Raw genomic sequence first — 21,397 nt, 5'->3', positions numbered from 1 at the left:
ATTGTATATAAACAGCAGAACAGTATCATTTGATGCAATAAGCCAGAAATGGTAGTTGAAGGAAGTCAACAGGGAGGGGGGAAATTGGGAAATGTATGTTTAACAATGATATTGGATATTTGTTTTCAGAAAAGAAAATTAATAAAAATTATTTTTTAATAATAATAATACAGTCATAACTCGGGTTAAAGTAGCTTCGGGTTGAGCGTTTTCGGGTTGCACTCCACAGCGACCCAGAAGTAACAGAACATGTTACTACCGGGTTTCACCGCTCGCGCATGCGCAGATGCTCACAATCATGTCACACACATGCGCAGATGCGGCGAATTGCAACCTGCACAGACACGGGTTGCATTCACTTTAGGACAGTGTTTCCCAACCTTTTTTGGGCAAAGGCACACGGAGGTAGGCTGGTGTGCCGTGGGAGGGAGGCGGGCGGCGAGAGGCGGGGCGGCGGCGGCGAGCACACGCGGGGCGGCGAGTGAGCTCCCTCCCACATCCCATCGCCGCTCGCTTCGGCCGGCCTACTGGGCTGTCGCAGGCGGAAGGCCTGCGCATGCGCGAGGTTTTCGCGCCTTCCTCCAGTAGGCCGGCCGAAGCGAGCGGCGATGGGATGTGGGAGGGAGGGAGCTCGCCGCCCCGTGTGTGCTCGCCGCCGCCGCCCCACCTCTCGCCGCCCGAGTCGCCCGCCTCCCTCCCACGGAACACAAGGCAACGTTCCGCGGCACACTAGTGTGCCGCGGAACACCGGTTGGGAAACACTGCTTTAGGATGTGAACAGGGCTCTGGAATGGATCCTGTTCTCATCCAGAGGTACCACTGTACCGACCAACTGGATAGCTCAGCTGGTTAGAGCGTCTTGCTGATAACGCCAAGGTTGCAGGTTTGAGCCCCATATGGAAAAGCTGCATATTCCTGCATTGCAGGGGTTTGGACTAAATGATCCTCAGGGTCCCTTCCACCTCTGTGATTCTATTACCTATATGGGCTAAAGCCTGACTTGGTATAAAACAGTTTACTACTAGGGGAGTATCAGTAGTGGCAGAAGAACATTGTATTCAGGACCCCCTAATCAGTTTCCAGAGGAACCTTTCTGAGCACACTCTGAAAACCACTGCATGCAGCTTGCTTTTCTGCTGCTTCTACCTGTAACCCCCCCCCCCCCACATTCCACACACATTAGTGTATCTGCCCCAAATGACATTGCACTCTACAGTTTCCCTAGCAGATGACAGGAATTTTCTGGAATGCAGTCTCCAAGGAGGCGGAAGAGACTTTATTCCACCACCACCCCGAAAAGCACGAATAAACGCATTTGCTTGCAACATGAATGATTAAAAACCTTGTGCACTTTGTCCCCTCCTTTAAATGCCTGCACTTTAATTAAAAGAGCAGTCGCCCTCCTTGAAAAGTTGTGCGGAATAAACTTGCATCCTCCTCTCCAAAAACAGCATGAATTATGTATGCCCTGCGCTCCTCTCTGTTGGGTTTAATGTACTGTAGATGCACTTGCTATCAGCGATGGTGCTATATTGCATTTCACTTAATCATCACAATTTTAAAAAGAAAAGCAGAGGAAAGTACACAAAGCTTGGTCCATCGGATATTTTTTTTTACCCTTGATTTTCCATGGAGTGTATTTTCCAGATTCTAAAATAGATTTGCCATCCTGGGTGCAAAGGGGCAGGTGGGAAACTTCCCTATGCAAAGACAACCTGTTTTTATAATTAGGAAACTCTGAAACCCTCTTCAAAAGTTCACCTGCTACATGATTAGGATAGTGCATGGAGGAGAATGGAGATGAGCTCAACAGCTCCATCCTTTTATGTCACCTCTTGAACTCTCAGATCTTGGGGGCTTGGGAACTGAACTGCTTTGGCAAGCAACCTTCTCTACTTGTGTCAGCTCTCCACACATTTTGAAAGCATGGAAGACCAGGGTTCTAGATTGTACAGTGCATGTGTACAGCACAGACTCCCTGCTACAGAAATTCAGCCCCAGACATGTGGAGGGCTATGAAGAGAACATGATGGAGGGGGCATGTTCAAGTTAGACGCTAAAAACTCTAGCGGAGCTGAAACTCTCCCTTGCATGATTCCAGTGACATGGAGGAATTGCACTTCCAAGGGGGGCTTGAGTTCTCAGCTGTCCATTTAGCACTGATGGCCAAACTCTCGCTCCAGGTTCAACACATCTAGGAAGGGTGGCATAACATTGTAAACGGGCCATGGGGGTGAGGGGGGCGGTACGCCCCGGGTGCCATCCGGGGGAGGGGTGCCATCATGGCCGATCTCACCCCCGGGATGCTTGCTGCTTGCTGTACACTCCCAGGACATGCACTGCTTGCTGTGCATGCCCTGGGACACACGCCGCTTGCCGCACACATACCCTGATGCATGCCATGCCCCCTGGGACGTGTGCCAGCCATGCCCCCAGATGTACACTGCCCCCAGTGCTGGAGCAGGTAGCTTCGCCACTGCCTGGAATTGAAGCTGGCACCTTTCACGTTCAACTTTCCTGGCACTTTTTCTCCATATGGCCATTGGCTGCAGCAAGCTTAATGATGTGGGTGTACACAAGTCAACCTCATAAGCTAAACAAAGCACAAGACTAGAGCAAAAGCTGTGAGGTTTAGGAACAATGGTGGGGGCGCAAATATCTCACTTTTTTCCTTTCTTTTACTCCCTTTTGCTTTGTTCAGCCTTTAGAGAGCAGTATAACCATTCTTTTCCAGCTCATTCCTGTAGTTCAGATTGCTAGAAGCCTTGTTTTTGAACAAGAAGCGAGATGTAGGAATTGTATAGAGAGAAAGGGATGTACTGTGGCTCAGTAAAAGGACACACACCATGCACGCAAAAGGTCTCGCGTTTCATCTCTGGGATGGGATGTGAGAAGGCAGTGATTTCTGTACTCATCACAATCTGTTCTGCTTCCATTCTGCAGCACTTTGGTTTCCACCAAATACTACATTATTCACCACGCTGTCTGCTATGGCTGAATTTATGTCGTAATTTCTGTTACCATTATCACCACGTATTCAACCATGCTTGGTTTGGGTGCATGAGCTCTGGCGCACCGAAACCCTGAGGAGAACTTACATAATTTGCATATTTATGAAACCTTCCTAGCTTATATTCATTGCAATGTAAGGGAGGTAGATTGAGATGCAAAGTTATCCACACACACACACACTCCATCCAAACTCTCTCCAACATAGTCAGTCAGGGGTTGAGATTGCCCTGCAATTGGTGCCCATTGATTTCAACAGGTCTGCTCTAAAGGTATGACATGGGTACAAGCCTTCATGTTCTGCTTTCGGCTTTGATTCAATTACAGTGGTACCTCGGCGGCGCGGTGGCAGCAGTAGGCCCCATTAGCTAAAGTGGTGCTTCAGGTTAAGAACAGTTTCAGGTTAAGAACAGACCTCCAGAATGAATTAAGTTCTTAACCCGAGGTGCCACTGTATATGCCTAAATTCACAGGGCTTGTCCAGGCTCCTTCTGTTACTGTCTTCCTGATAAAAGAATTGTCAGATGCTTCGAGTTTCTGAAGGAGCCGATTAGGTCTGGGAATACTACCATTAATAATGCACAAGTGCTTGAAAGGTATTTATCAGCCTTTCAGGACAATCCTTCAAGAACCAGCCTCTTGTTAATTTACTTTCATGTTATGGATGCAATTGGTGTTCTTTACAAATGAAAATGATATTTACAGTGACTTGTGTTTTGTTTCCGTATGTTGTTGTAGTAGATGCTTTATTGATTCATGAGTTGTTGTTGTTTTGTTGTTGTTGTTATTGTTGTTGACAATCTTGTTGTTGTGTTTATTTTTAGAGTAATGCAGGGCCTGCAGTTTTCTGGCTTCTCCTGTTTCTTTTAAAATACCCTTCAGCCATGGCAGCAGTTCAAGGTGAAATGGAAGCAATTTTTCGAAGTAGAAGACAAAAAATTGGACAAATGCATGGAATCAGCCAAGAGATTTTAGACTGCACACCCATTTTTGGTTAGTAATCTCACATTTGGAGCCAGCCTCAGGCAATTTGATACCTTCCATGAAAATTTTTTTTTAAATAAAAAACATGTTATTTATTATTACATGTATCTCCTGCCTTTGCTCCAGAGAGCAAGGTAGCATATATGGTTCTCCCCATACCCATTTTTTTGCTTCAACAATCCTGTGAGGTAGGTTAGGCTGCCAAATGGTGCCTGGGTCTAGGTCACCCAGTGAGTTGCATGGATAAGTGTGGATTTGAACTCTGGTCTCCCAGGTCCTAGCCCAACACCCTAACCACTAGACCACACTAGCTCACAGCAGTACCACTGGCTCATGGAGTCCCTGCATCCATCCCATGTGCTTCTTTGACATCCAATTTCCCTTCACATGTGGACCCAGGGCCACCAGATTCTCTACTGTCCCTACATTTCTGTGGTCTGAGTTGCACTGTTTCCAGATACCCCTATCATGGTTATAGCTGTCTCCATGAGCTTCCCAGTTACTCAGTCTTTCTGAATCTGCGCAGAGCCGGCCCTGTCATTAGGAAGTGTAAGGCAATCATCATTGGGGCAGGGCCTACATACTTAAAGCAGGATCCCTGCTTCAGACCTTTAGCCTCAACATGTGGTCATGAGGGGGCATAATGGTGGGGGCAAGGAAAGCATCTGCCCTTCAGATAACTGTAATCACCTGAGGAGAGAACAACTGAAGCGGCCTAATATCTGCACTTCTGTGCAGGAAACGGTACATAACTCTCATATGATGGCGCCTACTCAAGTATTCCATTACATGAGTCCTGTTTCAGTCATGCTGGGAACCTACAGGGAGCTGAGCAAGACTTGGAGAGACTGGTTTTGAATGGGAGACCATCAGAAGCTGGTGTTACCATTAAACTTTACAGGACCTTGGACAGGTCCTAGGCACCCATGAATTACTTCAACAATGCTCACATAACCAATTGAGGTCCTAAGTCATGGTGGTGGCCTCTTCAGTGCTTGGGCAGAACCCTGGTTTGAGAACCCTGGCATTCTCCTGGTACAATTTCTATCTTCTCATTCAAGAGATTAGAGGACTTTGGGTCCATGACGAGTCGGTGGAGCTCCTCATTGGAGGAGCCTGAAACTACTTCAGGGATAGAGTCAGACATCAAACCTCCCTATGCAGGGTGATCCATGGAGTGTTATTAATTACTGGGCCTCAGGCACATTTGGGAAGTCTAGGGTCCCTGAGGAAGACTCATATTTGTAGAAGCCTCGATCAATATCTGAAGAGCAATAAGTTGGCTGGCACTTAATACCTCTTTCACTCACTCTCACTCCCTCATTGCACCCTAAATTTATCTGAAATGCACATCTAAATTGCTGCTGAGCCTCCCCTGCAAGATTTATGTGAATGTGTGGTTATTCTTAATGCGTAGTCATAAAGGGAAAAGAAATACTACTTCATTAGCATCTGCCAAATGTAGGACTCCAACATGCGCTTATATAATCATTGCACAAGCATCCGATTCAACATCAAATTTATTTGCATCTCTCAAGAGAAGTAAGGTTGTGCCTAATGTTCAGGGGTGAATATTCCTGGCATACAAAGGTCACATTCTACACCACCCCCTCCCATATCTGTACCTTTTCAGATTGGTTCACTGTCCCTCTGTGGAGCTGCTCCGGCACCATTTTTAAAATCCTCATTCTTGTTGGCTGCCTGATCCAGCCAGTCAAGGAGCACAAAGCCAGCATGATATCACAGTGCCACATAACCAATCAGGGCTGGCTACGTAATGATGTCATCAGTCCAATTAGAGCGGCAGCCATGCCTCCTGCCCTCCCTTTGAATGAGCAACAGTCTTTGTCATATTTTGCAGGGCCTCCCAAGCTATCACAAAATCCCTCCACCCACATTTCATCTCATTGGGCAATGGAGGAATGCCCAAATTTCCTTGTTGGCTTTTGGAGGAACACTCAGATAATTAAGGTATTAATTTACACAGCATTTCTAACTGATTGTGGACCTTAAAATCCCTAGTTTAGTCATCTCTTCCCTTCCAAATGTGGAGAAACAGTGGTGCAGCGTTGCCAACATTGAGATCAGAACTGAGAAATCTAAAAGACAACAAGGTAGCCCTAGACCACCATGTCCTTTCATTAGATTACTCCTTAGGCACAAGGAGTATTTTAAGTCACTACATCTTGTTCCAAACACTGCAACTCCTACATTTGCTGCATAGTGCCTTTGTCACCGACCATGTTTCCTTAAAGAGGAATGTTCATTAACTCTGTTCAAAACTGCTATTAAAACAGGGTTGATTTGTCCCGGCAGTGACACATTTTCACACCATTCTTCCTGCTAAAGATCAGCATATGCCGTGTAAGGACCTTTTTCAGCTGCTAGGGAAGATGGGCAATAAACCTGTTCAAACCAAGAATGCTCAGGGAGGATAAGACTCTAAGTACTAAGCACAACTGCTTGGAAGTACTTGTCCCATGGCAAAAAAAGAAGAAGAAGAAGCTCCAAAAAATCTGCAGATCCACACTATACATGTAAAGCATAGTCCATGCACAAACTACAGCTCCCAGTATTCCCAGTAGTTGTTGTTGTTTGGGGGGAAGCCACTTGCTTTAAATGTGTGTTGAATAGCCTTTGAATGTATGGTGCGGATCTGCCCATAGAAAAATACGTAGTTTTGGGGGGAGAAAAATCCTAGCCTGGCTTTCACCCTGTCATGAAGTTTTCTATGTACAGGATTTGATATTCATTCATTCATTCATTCATTCATTCATTTATAAAGGGTCATTCCATTCTTTCCCAGCTAGAAATTGTAGCGGTCTAGTTCAGGAACTTTTTCGTCTTACTATAAACTAGTTTTTCTAAACAGCCTCTAAATTCTGGTTCCACAGGGAGCTCGAAGAGATATGGATTGTTTTCCCCACTTTTCATTTTATCTGCACAACATCCATGTGAGATAGGTCACCCAGCAAATTCCATGACTGAGTAGGGAATTAAAACCTGAGCCACGTGGCTCCAGTCTTTACTTTGTGACAGTGACCCCATACTGGCCTCCCACACTGTTAAAGAACACAAATCTGTGTTCTTAAATAATTGGAGGGAGTTCTTAAGTCTTTGAGATGTAGGTACGAGGTATGAATGGTCAAAGTGCTGTGCGATAAGTATAGTACAATATATGTGCATTACTAGTAGTATTTATTATTTTTTAAAATATATACATATACCATTTTCAGCCATCAAGATGGATTTAAGGGTAGAACACTAGAAATCTAATGCCGTGAAACAGAATATCTTTCAATCAAACAATAAAAATTAGGCTATTTATGTTATTTGGTATAACATACTAAAATGTGGAAATGTACTGTTATGCTATAAACTGTAAGGAATGGGATGGTGGTTTTATAAAGAAATGGAGGGGAATAGCACACACCTGCTGTTTGCACTTAATGTATTTGCAGCAGGAAACCGTGGTGTAACTGTGATGTGCCTCTGGCAAATGTAAGGAATTGCAAATAGAAGGAATCTAACGGATTGGCAAATGTAATAGAAGGAATCTAAGGAATAAGGCAAATGTAATAGAAGGAATCTAAGGGATGTGGGTGGCACTGTGGGTTAAACCACAGATCCTAGGACTTGCCGATCAGAAGGTCAGTGGTTCGAATCCCCGCAACGGGGTGAGCTCCCATTGCTTGGTCCCTGCTCCTGCCAACCTAGCAGTTCAAAAGCATGTCAAAGTGCAAGTAGATAAATAGGTACTGCTCTGGCGGGAAGGTAAACGGCGTTTCCGTACGCTGCTCTGGTTCGCCAGAAGCAGCTTAGTCATGCTGGCCGCATGATCTGGAAGCTGTAAGCCAGCTCCCTCGGCCAATAAAGCAAGATGAGCGCAACCCCAGAGTCGGCCACGACTGGACCTAACGGTCAGGGGTCCCTTTACCTAAGGAACAGAGGAGGCTGCTTTATACTAAGTCAAGACCCTTCCTCCATCTAGCTCAGTAATACACTGACTGACAGTGGCTATCCCAGATTTTAGACAGAGGGTCCTTCTCCCAGCACCACCAGGAAATGCCCAGGATTGAACCCAATACTTTCTGCATGCAAAGCATGTTCTGTACCATTGAGCTACAGCTGCAAGCCTCATCCTTTTTCACTGGACTAGACTGCTGCCAGTTCAGTTTCTCAGGAAAGAGTAGACAATCTTGCATTTCCTAAAGGATATCTCATGGTGGAATTTTCTTAAGTGAATTTGCAGTGTTAGAAAAAGTGAGCCATCTCCTTGGCACATGGAGATAAAGGCAGCTGCTCCTACCTTTGCTCCTTTGCATGTTTATTGGATGCAGTAATTTCCCCCCTCTCTCTTCTCCCATTTGTACAGACAGCGCATTGAATGAAATGCTACGTTTGACAGCAGCTCCTTTCATCACCAGAGAGGTCCTTCAAGACATGTGCCTGAGACTGGCAGACAGCAGAGAGTACAGCCTGAGAAAAGGAGATAGGCTTTGCCTCTTTCCATTTATAAGCCCTCAAATGGACCCTGAAATTTATGAGGAGCCAGAGGTAAAGCTGCACCGTTCTGAATCATGTTCCTCCTGACAGTTTCCTCCACAGATTCCTTTCACTGCGTGGCTTATTTAAACCCACTGGGTCAAGTATTGTGTCAATGCCATATGCGGCATCCTTAAGACCACAAGAAGATCCTGCTGGCTCTGGCCAATGGCCCATCTAATCCATCTTCCTCTTCTTACACTGGCTCACCAGTTGCCTATGGGAAGCCGGGACCCAAGCACAGCAGCACCCTCGCCACTAGTGATTCCCAGTAACTGGTATTCAGAGGCACACTGCCTCCAATGATGATGAAGGTAGAACAGAAACTTCATGGCTAGTCACCACTGAAAGCCTTAACATCCATGATACTGCCTAATCCTCTTTCAAAGCCATCCAAGCTGGTGGTCTTCATTCTATCTTGTGGGAGTGAATGGCACAGTTTAGCTGCCTGCTGTGTGAATAAGGGAATCTATCAGCTTTCTTGGATGAACCCCAAGATCTGGCATTATGACAGAGGGAGGAAATATTTCCTCTATCCATTTCCCCACGCCTTGCATAGTTTTGACCACCTGCATCATGTCTCCTCTTAATTGCCTTTTCTCTAAACTAAAAAGTCCCGAATGCTGCAACCTTGCAATCATTCCTCAGCGGGGGATTGCTCCATCTCCTTGTTTATTCTCATTTCTCTTGCAGCTTGACATGGGCATAAAACCCATGCCAACATGTCGAAACAGCACAATATTGACAGAGTCACATTCCCATGCCTAAAAACAACCTAGCTTTCTGGGGAGGATTGGGCGTGTTTCAGGATTATTAACGCCATACTAGCGTACAAACTGGTACTGTTACCAGTTTCTTGATTTCCATTTTCTTCGAAAAGAAACAAGTTTTAGCCCTTAAAGCTAGAGAGATAGGTTTGAAAGCACTTGTTGACATCTCAAAGGGGAAGGAGGTACAATTTCCAGTGATCAGGAAAGGCAGTTTGGATGCTCAGCAGACTTTTTGCCCCACCAAAGACTAGCTGAACCAGAAATAACGCTGCACCTTGCACCTAATGACCTTAAGCCATTAGGTGGGTAGGCAACCTAAGGCCTAGGGCCGGATCTGACCCAATCGCCTTCTAAATCCGGCCCACGGATGGTCTGGGAATCAGCGTGTTTTTACATGAGTAGAATGTGTGCTTTTATTTAAAATGTATCTCTGGGTTATTTGTGGGGCATAGGAATTCGTTCATTTTTTTCCTTCAGAATATAATCTGGCCCCCCACAAGGTCTGAGGGAAAGTGGACCGGCCCCCAGCTGAAAAAGTTTGCTGACCTCTGCAGCTTAAGCCATGTTTGCTTATGGAATTCACTTCAACAGGATGTGGCAATTGCCACCAATTTCGGTTATTTTAAAAGGCAACTAGGGGGAAAGGGAGGCAAATTGATGGAAGATCATGCTACCAGTGGATGCCTCTGAATATCAGTTGCTGGGGAACAACAAGAGGAGAATTACCCTTGTGTCCTTCTTGAGGGTTTCCCAGGGCATCTAGCTGGCCATTATAAGGAAAATGGATGCTAGACTAGAAGGGTCTTGGTTATGATCTAGCAGGGCTCTTCTTATGTCCTTAAGCACATTCTATATGAAATGTGTTGCTTGACAGGAGTGCCAAGGCAGACATAGAAAAACAGACTGTCCTTTTGCAATTCATCATTTGGACATACTGATCTCACTTATCTCCCGGCCTGCCATGTGAAATAGTGGAGAGCAACAGAGAGGGGGCAAAAGTCCTCATGGTTTGTGGATGTCGCATACACTGTATTAGCTTGGCTGGAAATGGCGAAATCCTCCATCTGTAAGTGCCTGAGCTGTTACTGTCAACACTGATCTGGCTCACCTGTTCCATCCTTGGTAGTGGTTCCGGAATTCCTCTTGTGATAGAAATCTTAATGGATCTACACAGCCATTGCAAGTTAGATATTCGATATGCCAACAAGCTATGATTTCTTGTATCCAAATCACAAAGAGCTCCTGGTTCACATAAACATATGGACACCCCGTAGTTTTCCTACACCTGATTATTTTGTCTTTGGTGACTGGCTGCTGAATGGGTGAACTGATTTGATTGGGGGAAAAGATGGCGTTGGGCGATGACAAAATTTCCACCTGTGATGTTAGATCTGAAGTGGCTCATTCGCACATGCAGCATCTGTTGGTTTTACAGTCACCTGTGAACCTGCTCAGGTAATACGTGTCCCTCAAAAATTGGCTCTCAGGACCAATTCCAGGAGTAAAAATAATAACTCTCTGGATGTAAAAATAGAATGATGTAATCCAGGAGTTCCCAAACTGTTGTCCCTGGACCATCAGTGATCTACAAGATGGCATATCTGAATTATATATTCATACCAATTTTAATTGTATTTTTATTGCTTATTTTACAATTACACTGGCTGCAACAGGTAGAAAAATCATTAATGGTCTGTGAAGACCATCAGTAATTTTCAAATGTTTGGGGTGGGGGGCAAAGTTCAGGAACCACTGATGTAAAGAATGCTAAGTGCAGATCAGAATTGATAAGTGGAATTCCTTTTTGGCTGTTGCTGTGACAACCTAAGGCACTTCTTTAATATATCAACGAGTTTCTCCTTCTCTGTCTTCCTACCTCCCTCGCACCAGCACCACGTTAATTTTCTCTTTGTTAACAAAGAATCAAACAGGGATTGCTTCCTCTTATGAACAGCCTCCCAGGGACCATTATGGCAGAAACGATGCTGATATTATTGTAACTCAAGTCTCATTAAATTATTGTTTGTATGGTTGCACGAGGCTCACCTGCCTCTCAATTAGCAAGTAAATTCCTGTGCTCTATTTCAGGATCCAAAAACAACAAAAAACCCCAACAACATGTTTTAAAGTATTTCTCAAAATGCTCATCAATGCCTTACATGACAGATTTAATTTGGAGCAAGCAGAGTCACTCTGAGTAAGCTTAGAAAAAAGTAAGGTTGTTAACCTTAATTGCAATTAAATGTTCCACTTTTGCCACATTAAGCTTCCAGGCATCTATGATTTGAGAGCAAACATCTTTCCGCTCCCCAGGCACTTCCATCCCCTGCTAAAGGATCCAGATGTGAATTCTGTTGAGGAGAAGGAAATGGTCCTACATGCCTAAAGCAATGCCAAAGTGGCGCTGTAGCCATGAGACGGGAGACTGGTGCTGTGGGCTGACTGGAAGGGTGTAGAGGAGGTTCTGGCTTTGAAATCTTGTTCCATTTTCCCCATTCCACTCCCAAGGACAGCCAAAGAGACTTAGACTGAGCATCAATACATTCAACAGCCAATTCTAAATGCTCTTCTTCCTTTGTCATAGAATGGGCCTCAGGCAGACAACTGGCTAGAAGAAAGCAATGCATCAAAGATGCATTTACTTCCATCCATCTGCCCCAAGGAAATCCCCATTAATTTTAACAGAGTTTGTGGAGGAGAGCTTACTGTGGATTTCCCCCTGTGTTGTCACTCTAAGTTTCCTCTTGTATCTTGTGACTGAAAAGGGTGCAACAGGGGTAGCCAATATGATATTCTCCAGATGTTGCTGGACATCAGCCCCAGCCAGCAAGGGATTATGGGAATTGTAGTCCAATGACATATGAAGAACACCACATGGGCTATCTCTCTAGTCTACATGTAAACAATGTGCCTTACCACAGGAACTTTTATTCTTTTATTATAGTAGCCACCCCTACAGTATATATATATTTTAAAAATCCAAACAAATCCCTGCCCATGACTCTAAATCCTTGCACGCTGCATCTTTAATGTTTCCTAAAAGAAACATTTGCTCACTTTGAACCTCTTCTTTTTTTCCCAGAAATTCAGATATGACCGATTCCTCAATTCGGACGGCACAGAAAAAACAGATTTCTATAAAGGAGGGAAAAGCCTCAAGTATTACTCCATGCCATGGGGAGCAGGAATAAATGTCTGTATCGGAAAGTTCCTTGCCGTCAATAGCATCAAACAGTGAGTGAATTTGTCATGTTGATATAATGACCGCCTCTTGCAATAATTTCGATCGTAAGAAGCTAGCGCTGGCTTGTAACAGAAAGTGACAGCATGGCGTTTACTCAGAAGTAAGTCCCAAAGTGGTTGATAGGGATTACTCCCTAGTAAGTCACATGATGGCTGGGGACCAGTGAGAGTTAGAGTCCATCAACATCCAACCACAGGTTCCATATCCCTGGTCTGTCTGAAATGCTGGAAAGTTCGTCGGTGTAGACTTGCCTGGTCCTCAACCTGGTGCCCCCAGGTTGGACTACAAGTTCCATCATTGCTGGCAATTGGTTATGCTGGCTGGGGCTGATGGGGACTGGAGCCCAACAACAGTTGGAGGGCTCCAGGTTGGTGAAGGCTGGTGTAGACAATATTGAGATGGACCAATATGGCAGCTTCCTATCCCATACAGGATTCCCAGCCACATGGAAGGGGCCCTGTGCATGTAGGCATATTGCAGGGAGATATGCAACCAGCACCGGGGGGGGGGGGGGGCAGAGCCTGCTCCTAGCCGTCCTCCCAGCCATATGCATAGTTCAGAGGAACAACTTACATTGTTATTAATTCGATTTATGAGCTGCTTGACACATAAGGACTCTCCAAGTGACTTACCGAATTTCAAAAGCATAAAGCATGGCATGAAATCAGGAAAAAACCAACAACGTATTGCAATAAAAGCGGTACAATAGCCTATAAAATAAACCCAATAAAATAGCAGCGAAAACGTTCCATCAATATAGAGAAAAGCCATCGGAGTTCTGTCAGGAACAGAAGACAAACTTCCCACTCCTTTGCTGTCCTGCATTTCCAATCAGATACTTAAAGAACGCTTTAAAAAATTTATCCTGAGTTAGCAGGTTGACACCAGCAACTATCTAGCCCAGGGGTTGTCAGCCTGGTCTCTACCGCCCACTAGTGGGCGTTTCAGGATTCTAAGGAGGAGGGAGGGGGTTCTGCGGCACAAGCTGAATCCTCCTTCCATTGCGCACTGGAAATTTTACCATCAAACAAGATGCATTAGTGGGCAGTAGGTATAAAAAGGTTGACTACCCCTAATCTAGGCAAATGGCTGTGTGTACAGTGCTACTCAGTAACCTGTGGGGCTGGCTCCAGCTTGAATGAGGCTTGACAACCATATGTCAGGAGTGCTCTGATGGTGTTTCCTGCTTGGCAGGGGGTTGGACTCGATGGCCCTTGTGGTCTATTCCCACTCTATGATTCTATGATTCTATGAATATTATTGGTACAGCTCCACCTCCTGCCCAGGTGGACCCCTCTGGCAGGTTTGTCTAGTGATGTTGCTCCTAAAATTGGTGCCAGGCACCTGCTATATCTCACCTTGATTCCAAGGTAGCACTGCTCAAGGGGCATTGTGGGAAATTTAAATGGAAGCTGCCTGGTCATCCAGCACTGCACATCTGCAGGGGATGCAGAGGTTTCAGGGAGTTCAAGGCAGTGATCAAATGTGATGTGCTACCTTTCAGCTCATGGTCACAATGCTGCACAGTTAAAAGGTAAAGGTAAAGGGACCCCTGACCATTAGGTCCAGTCGTGACCGACTCTGGGGTTGCGGCGCTCATCTCGCTTTATTGGCCGAGGGAGCTGGTGTACAGATTCCAGGTCATGTGGCCAGCATGACTAAGCTGCTTCTGGCGAACTGGGAAACGCTGTTTACCTTCCCGCCAGAGCGGTACCTATTTATCTACTTGCACTTTGACATGCTTTCGAACTGCTAGGTTGGCAGAAACAGGGACCGAGCAATGGGAGCTCACCCCATCACAGGGATTCAAACCGCTGACCTTCCGATCGGCAAACCCTAGGCTCTGCGGTTTAGACCACAGTATGCACAAATTGATAGAAAGCAATGTAAGACCTACATTGGCTCCCAGTACATTTCCGAGCACAATTCAAGGTGTTGGTGCTGACCTTCAAAGCCCTAAACAGCCTCAGTCCTCTATACCTGAAGGAGCGTCTCCACCCCCATCGTTCAGTCCAGACACTGAGGTCCAACTCCAAAGGCCTTCTGGCAGTTCCCTCACTGCGAGAAGTGAAGTTACAGGGAACCAGGCAGAGAGCCTTCTCAGTAGTGGTGCCCGCCTTGTGGAACACCCTCCCATCAGATGTCAAGGAAATAAACAACTATCTGACTTTTAAAAGACATCTGAAGGCAGTTGTGTTTAGGGAAGTTTTTAATGACTGATGTTTAATCGTATTTTTAATACGTTGGAAGCCACCCAGAGTGGCTCAGGAAATCCAGCCAGTTGGGCGGGGTATAAATAATATGTTGTTGTTGTTAATTCTGTGAGGCTTCTATTTGCTACAATCTCAGTGCCTCCAGGCTCTCAGTATTTTGCAGGAGGGATTCAAGCACATCCCAGGAGATGCAGGTTTACACAGTTAAAGTAGATTAAACCACCCAGTTGCCCTAGTGCCACAAATCCACTTTAAAAAAAGAATCAGTGTGGAAAGTGACAGTGATTGCACTGAAAAGTATGGGATGGGCATGTTATTAGCAGGAAGATGTATGAACACCCCGAAGGCAAATCGGGATGAATGCAGGTTCAACGCTCATTATCAGCGCTCATTATCTCAAATAAGAATGAATGCTCAATAAAGACTGGATATGATTTAACTTCCTCTTAAGCTTTGGTGCAAGGAAATCAGGATGAATGCTCAACTAATATGTCATTTGGAGGAGCCCTAGGTGTGACCAGATGCCACCCCCATCTGTCTTGAATAATTTAAAATGAGCAGGTCACAAGATTTTCAAGTTTATCTAAACCATTCATTTATTTTTTCATGGAAAGAAATGTTAGGTAGCATTGCTAAGCCATTGAAGGCGGCAGTTTTGATTCCATTAAAAGAAAATCATACAAGCTTATCACACTGTTTTATGCACACTTAGCTATGGTTTCCCCAGTAGTGATGTATGGAAGTGAGAGCTGGACCATAAAGAAGGCTGATTGCCGAAGAATTGATGCTTTTGAATTATGGTGCTGGAGGAGACTCTTGAGAGTCCCATGGACTGCAAGAAGATCAAACCTCTCCATTCTGAAGGAAATCAGCCCTGAGTGCTCACTGGAAGGACAGATCCTGAAGCTGAGGCTCCAATACTTTGGCCACCTCATGAGAAGAGAAGACTTCCTGGAAAAGACCCTGATGTTGGGAAAGATGGAGGGCACAAGGAGAAGGGGATGACAGAGGACGAGATGGTTGGACAGTGTTCTCGAAGCTACCAGCATGAGTTTGACCAAACTGCGGGAGGCAGTGGAAGACAGAAGTGCCTGGCATGCTCTGGTCCATCAGGTCATGAAGAGTCAGACACGACTAAACGACTAAACAACAACAATCTGGGAGTGAGGCCCATTGAACACTGGGGAAGCTATTTCTGAGTAGACATGCCTACAAGATTACTTTGTATGGCTGCAACCTATGCACACTTATTCAGGAGTAAGCTCCTCTAGACTATACTGTTAAACTGTAGTTTCCATTACAGTTAACAGCTCCTTGATAAAACAGAACTTTCTTCGTGCTGTATGGGGCCATACAGCAATCTGTGCAACTTACAAAATTGGAATTGTTGGAATGCTCTGTTTAAAGTATTGCTCTCCTGGTTTATAGCCATACTATCTATTTTACATTTTAAAAGTACAGAGCCAAGATCCTGGAGGCCACTACTTCCATCTTTCTCTCCCTCCCTACCCAACAGGCTTCTTGGCATGGGGGGCGGCAGCAGGGGGGATAGATTGATCTTCCCAGAGGTCTAACTGATAGCTCACCGAATGCTTTTGTAAGGATGCAGGAAATCAGGCCTAAGGCCACATATCGTCACATCCCTGTCTTTGGCCCTACTGACCAGGTTATTTTTCTCATTTCAGGTGTGTTTTCCTCCTCTTAAGCTATTTTGATTTGGAGCTGAAAGATCCCAATGCAGCAATCCCAGCCTTTGACAAGGAAAGATACGGCTTTGGAATGTTGCAGCCAGAGAAAGATGTCATCATTCGATATAAACTGAAAGCTCAGTAAAATTGTATATTTCTTCCCCTTATCGTCAAGCTCCTCTGGACATCCCTTCATGTTCTGCAAGAAAACAGCTGCTCACTGGTTTCAGTTGAAATTTATTTTGACATGACATGGGTTGCTAAGGTATATTTATATGTTATAGCTACAAAGAGGGCATAATAAATTGTTCTCTGTGGCATCTGCAAGCTGTTCATTTGCAAAAGCTCACCGGATGGCATTTGGGGCCCCTTCAGACAGGTGTTTTCTGCAACATGTCATTGACTCAATAACAGTGGTGAGCTTGGTGAGACCAATCCATACATCATTCTCCTTTCTTATTTTGTGATGCTGCCCCAATGCCATCTGGGGGCGCACTCTTACACTATACTGCAACAAAAGTGGAACCTTTTAAAAACCCCAACAACCTTGACAGCATTTAATGTATAAAAAGTTACAGGATTTCATCAGGAATCTACAAGGCTCGTACCTATTACAAGCAAAGCAATATGTTTCCCCAAAACATTTCCATGCGCAAACTATCGAAAGTGGGAGCATGTGTAACTGCCCCGATACCATCACCACGGATGGATGATAACAAAAGAATGTCTGGAGGAGTTTCACCACACCATTGCAGGCCAATATGTTGTACATCCCAAAAAAACTGGTGGAAAATTGCAGATGCCATGTGGAACCTTTTGAAGTGACAGGCACAAGAAGACCATCGGCTCCACTTTGATCCACAAATATTGGGTCATAGAATCATAGAATTGCAGAGTTGGGAGGGACCCAACTGGTCCATCGCCCTGCAATGCAGCGGATTGAACCTGCAACCTTGGCATTCTCAGCAGAATGCTCTAACCAAGTGAGCTAGTGGCTGAAAAGATGTTTGACGCAAATTTGACAGGTCGACCTGTACTTCTTAGGTTAGTGATTTATGCTTTAGGGCTTTTCCAGGACTCAGGAGTCTGGAAATTGCAGAAGAGTGATCCAGACAGCAGACCAAGAAACTGCCAAAGCTAGCCTGAATGAAACAGGCAGAGTGTGGGTCACTCAGCAATTGTTTTCCAAATCCCTAGACATTCTTTGGGGGGGGGGGATCTCTTCTCCTCACTTCCTGGTCTGGTTTTCCCCACCTTCTGTTTTGTCACCAAGGCTACATCTACACAGCTATTAAAAAAAACGCTCTGTAAATGCTCTGAAAAAAGCCATTTTAAAACTCACAATGGAAAATTTCACAGAGTTCCGATTTCAGCTTCACACCACCATCTGGTGTCACAATGTTATAAGGCATTTATAATGTTCTATTTTTAGTAATGTAGCTGAGTCCTAAAAGCTCGCAAGCCTCTGTATAATTACTTTAGAGTAAGTCTCATTGAGCTGGGTGGGACTTACTTCCAGGAAAACATGGAAAGAAACCCAGTCATGCTCTGGATCACACAACCTTACCAGGGAGTAAGTTCTATTGAACTCAATGGAACTTTATTCTGAGTTGACATGCATTAGGTTGTCCTGTTAATTACTATAGTTAGAGATTCAAAATACTATATAGTGATAAATCACCAAACAAACAAACAAACAAACCTCTAGCCACCTTTAAAAAATCACTGGTGCACTTTTTGCCTTCCGTTGCTAATGTTTTAATAAATCCAGCCATCAGCAAGTACAGTGGTACCTCGGGTTAAGTACTTAATTTGTTCTGGAGGTCCGTTCTTAAGCTGAAACTGTTCTTAACCTGAAGCACCACTTTAGCTAATGGGGCCTCCTACTGCTGCCGCGCCGCCGGAGCACGATTTCTGTTCTCATCCTGAAGCAAAGTTCTTAACCCGAGGTACTATTTCTGGGTTAGCGGAGTCTGGAACCTGAAGCGTATGTAACCTGAAGCGTATGTAACCCGAGGTACCATTGTATATGTAGAAGTACAGAGTTGGAAAGAGACCCCAACTGCAGTGCAGAAATCACCGCTAAAGAATCTGTGGCAGATGGCCACCCAACCTCTAGGGTGGGTGGGTGGGTGGGTGGGTGGGTGTTGAGTCCAGCAGAAACCACAAAATCCATTACAGTGAAAAACCTTCTCATTGTTTTCGTTTTCAAGTTAGGGTTTGTATAATGCTCGTTCTACACAAAGTAGACCTGTTGAAATTAATGGACATTACTAACAGGTTCATTAATTTCAATGGATCTTCTCTGAGCTTTGAATACAACCCTTAAAATTTCACTTTGCACAGGGCTTCCACAGGCAGGGCTGACTATGCGAATCCCCCCTAAGCATCCTTAGGGCAGCCATTGTCTCTCAGGCCTCCCTATCTACAATAATAAATTGTAGATAAATGATAAACTATAAATAATAAATTAATAGTGACCTACTTTATAGGGTGCTGTGCAAGCATGACTGAAATATGAATGTGAAGTACTTTGAGTACACTTAAAAGGCTGCATTTAAGAGAGCCAGCACAGAGTAGTGGCTACAGTGTTGGACTCAAACTGGGGGAGACCTGGGTTCCAATCACACATGACCCAGTCACTACGGCCAGACCCTCAAAGTGTCCCTCAAAGGAACAGAACTGGATTTTCAGAAGCTGTCCCAGTTTCTGATTTTGATCCTGGAATGTCCCAATCTTCCCTCAGACGTCCCTATTTTCACCTGAGAAATGTTGGAGGGTATGTACAGCTATGGATAAAATAGAGGAGAGGCCCACATGCACCACCTTTAGATGCTAGGTGGAAATGTGGGGCATAAAGTTAATACTGTAGTAATATATCCCATGATTATACAACCACTGGGCTTTTTTTGACAACTTGCCAGTTGTTGTTGTTCTGAGTTAATTGGCTCTGAATTAGTGTATTGATTTTCTTCAGTCGTTTTTCTCTCTTCTGTTTAGTCCTGCTCGCATGACATGTCTGTAGATATGAGTGAGAGGATGGGTGAAGAGGGAAGAGGCAAGATTGTGCCCTCCTGGCTTCCATACTTGCATCTGTTCTGTAACCAATCTGAGTAGCACCTGTCCATGAAAAAAATGACATCCTTGGCGGCTCTCTCTGTGCAGCCGGGATCTCTTGAAAAGCGAAGGTCCCAGATGAAATAGTCAAATTACGGTAGTTATTAATTTTCCTAAAGCCTTAGAAATGACACTTCATTCCATAAGCTATTACTGTTTACAAAATAGTTATGTGAGAGCAAGTTAGCTTTAAATACACCAGAGGTCGTGTGGACAGAAGAGTCAAACCTTATGATTGGGGATGTGTACATTAAAAACACAACTTGAGCTTTTGTTACAAATACCTTTATTGCACTAAAATGTTTTCAGTAGCAGAGTCAGATGTGTTTCACAATTGATTAAAGGCATCTTTTTTTTAAAAGGCACAAAACTTTAGAGGCAGTGTGGTGCATTGGTTGGAGTGTTGAACCTGGACTAGGAAAATCTGGGGTTTGAAACTGCTCAAAAACAAAGCGCACTGGGTGACCTTTGGCCAGTCACTTTCTCCCTCAGTTTAAAAGGTAAAGTGACCCCTGGTAGTTCAAGTTCAAGGCAGTGATCAAATGTGATGTGCTACCTTTCAGCTCATGGTCACAATGCTGCACAGTTAAAATGTAAAGGTAAAGTGACCCCTGACCGTTAGGTCCAGTCGTGGCCGACTCTGGGGTTGCGGTGCTCATCTCGCTTTATTGGCCGAGGGAGCCGGCGTACAGCTTCCGGGTCATGTGGCCAGCATGACTAAGCCGCTTCTGGCAAACCAGAGCAGCACATGGAAACACCGTTTACCTTCCCGCCAGAGCGGTACCTATTTATCTACTTGCACTTTGACATGCTTTCGAACTGCTAGGTTGGCAGGAGCAGGGACCAAGCAACGGGAGCTCACCCCATCGCAGGGATTTGAACTGCCGACCTTCTGATCGGCAAGTCCTAGACTCTGTGGTTTAACCCACAGCGCCACCCGCACCCCCTCCCTCAGTTTAGCCTACCTTAACAGGGTCTATTCCATATATGATTACTATATAATAATGGGCCCTGCTATGGGTCTCCTTGGTGTTGGAAATGGGTACCTGAGACGGAGCCTTTTCGTCAGTGGCACCCAAGATCTGGAACAGCCTTCCAAAGGATGCCTGCCTGGCTCCATTGCTGCTTGCTTTCAAACAGGCTATTCCAGTGAATTCTCATCAAGTACCACACTTAACTAAGCTAAATATGTCTTCTCAGAAGTGAGCTCCATTGAACTCAATGGAAGTCGCTTTTCAGCAGACATGGTTAGGATAGCACTGCCCATTGTGTTTATGCTGCTGCTGCTTTTTAGTTTAGATTGTTTCTGTGAGGGAGGGGGTTGTTTTTTTTATTACTGTATATTTTTGACTATAGGTTACTATAAATTGCCTGCATATTTCATAGAAAGGCCAAATATAAATCTCAAGAATAAACAATCTCAACTTAGTTACTGGCATGTAGACTTTGCCTTTGCTGATTTATAGAGCTCGGTGCCTTTCTCCACAACCACCAAGCAAGGAAGCCCAAGAATTACGTGTGTGTTAAAAACATGCATCATGTATACTGTACTGGCAAGGGTGACAGAATTTCCTTTTCCTCCTTGGCACCGAATTGAGGTTGCTTTCAGGCAGGCCCATTGCTCAGAGCTAGAGAATTTGGTTTTGCATGCCAAAGGTCCCTGGTTCAATCCCTGCCTGAAACCCTGGAGAGCTGCTGCCAGCCTGTGTAGACAGTACTGAGCTAGATGGACCAGTGATCTGACTCAGTATAAGGCAGCATCCCATGCTCTTGATAGCTGCAGCTTTTACACTGGCAATTTATTTAAACTTGATTTAAACTGGCCCA

The 21,397-nt window shown here is 44.8% G+C and overlaps 1 protein-coding gene and 1 long non-coding RNA gene across 2 annotated transcripts in view; both read left to right on the top strand.

Annotated features, from left to right (window-relative positions):
• The window catches only part of PTGIS (prostaglandin I2 synthase), a 43,156-nt gene extending 26,383 nt beyond the window's left edge, over positions 1 to 16,773 (top strand). Inside the window, exons 7-10 of the mRNA XM_028735165.2 lie at positions 3,834 to 4,002; positions 8,369 to 8,550; positions 12,391 to 12,542; positions 16,451 to 16,773. Of these exons, the coding sequence (XP_028590998.2) occupies positions 3,834 to 4,002; positions 8,369 to 8,550; positions 12,391 to 12,542; positions 16,451 to 16,598 (651 nt within the window). The 3' untranslated portion in view covers positions 16,599 to 16,773. The remainder of the gene's footprint in view (positions 1 to 3,833; positions 4,003 to 8,368; positions 8,551 to 12,390; positions 12,543 to 16,450) is intronic.
• Positions 16,774 to 18,921: 2,148 nt separating this feature from the next.
• On the top strand, positions 18,922 to 20,998 carry LOC144327850 (uncharacterized). Its single transcript, XR_013393020.1, has 2 exons — positions 18,922 to 20,070; positions 20,170 to 20,998. It is a non-coding gene; the product is annotated as an uncharacterized LOC144327850 (long non-coding RNA).
• The last annotated feature ends 399 nt before the right edge of the window (positions 20,999 to 21,397 follow it).

Source organism: Podarcis muralis, chromosome 5, assembly GCF_964188315.1.
Source record: "Podarcis muralis chromosome 5, rPodMur119.hap1.1, whole genome shotgun sequence".
NCBI classification, from domain to species: Eukaryota; Metazoa; Chordata; class Lepidosauria; order Squamata; family Lacertidae; genus Podarcis; species Podarcis muralis.
The sequence above is the reverse complement of the archived record's forward strand: the minus strand, read 5'-3'. Positions and strand labels throughout refer to the sequence as shown.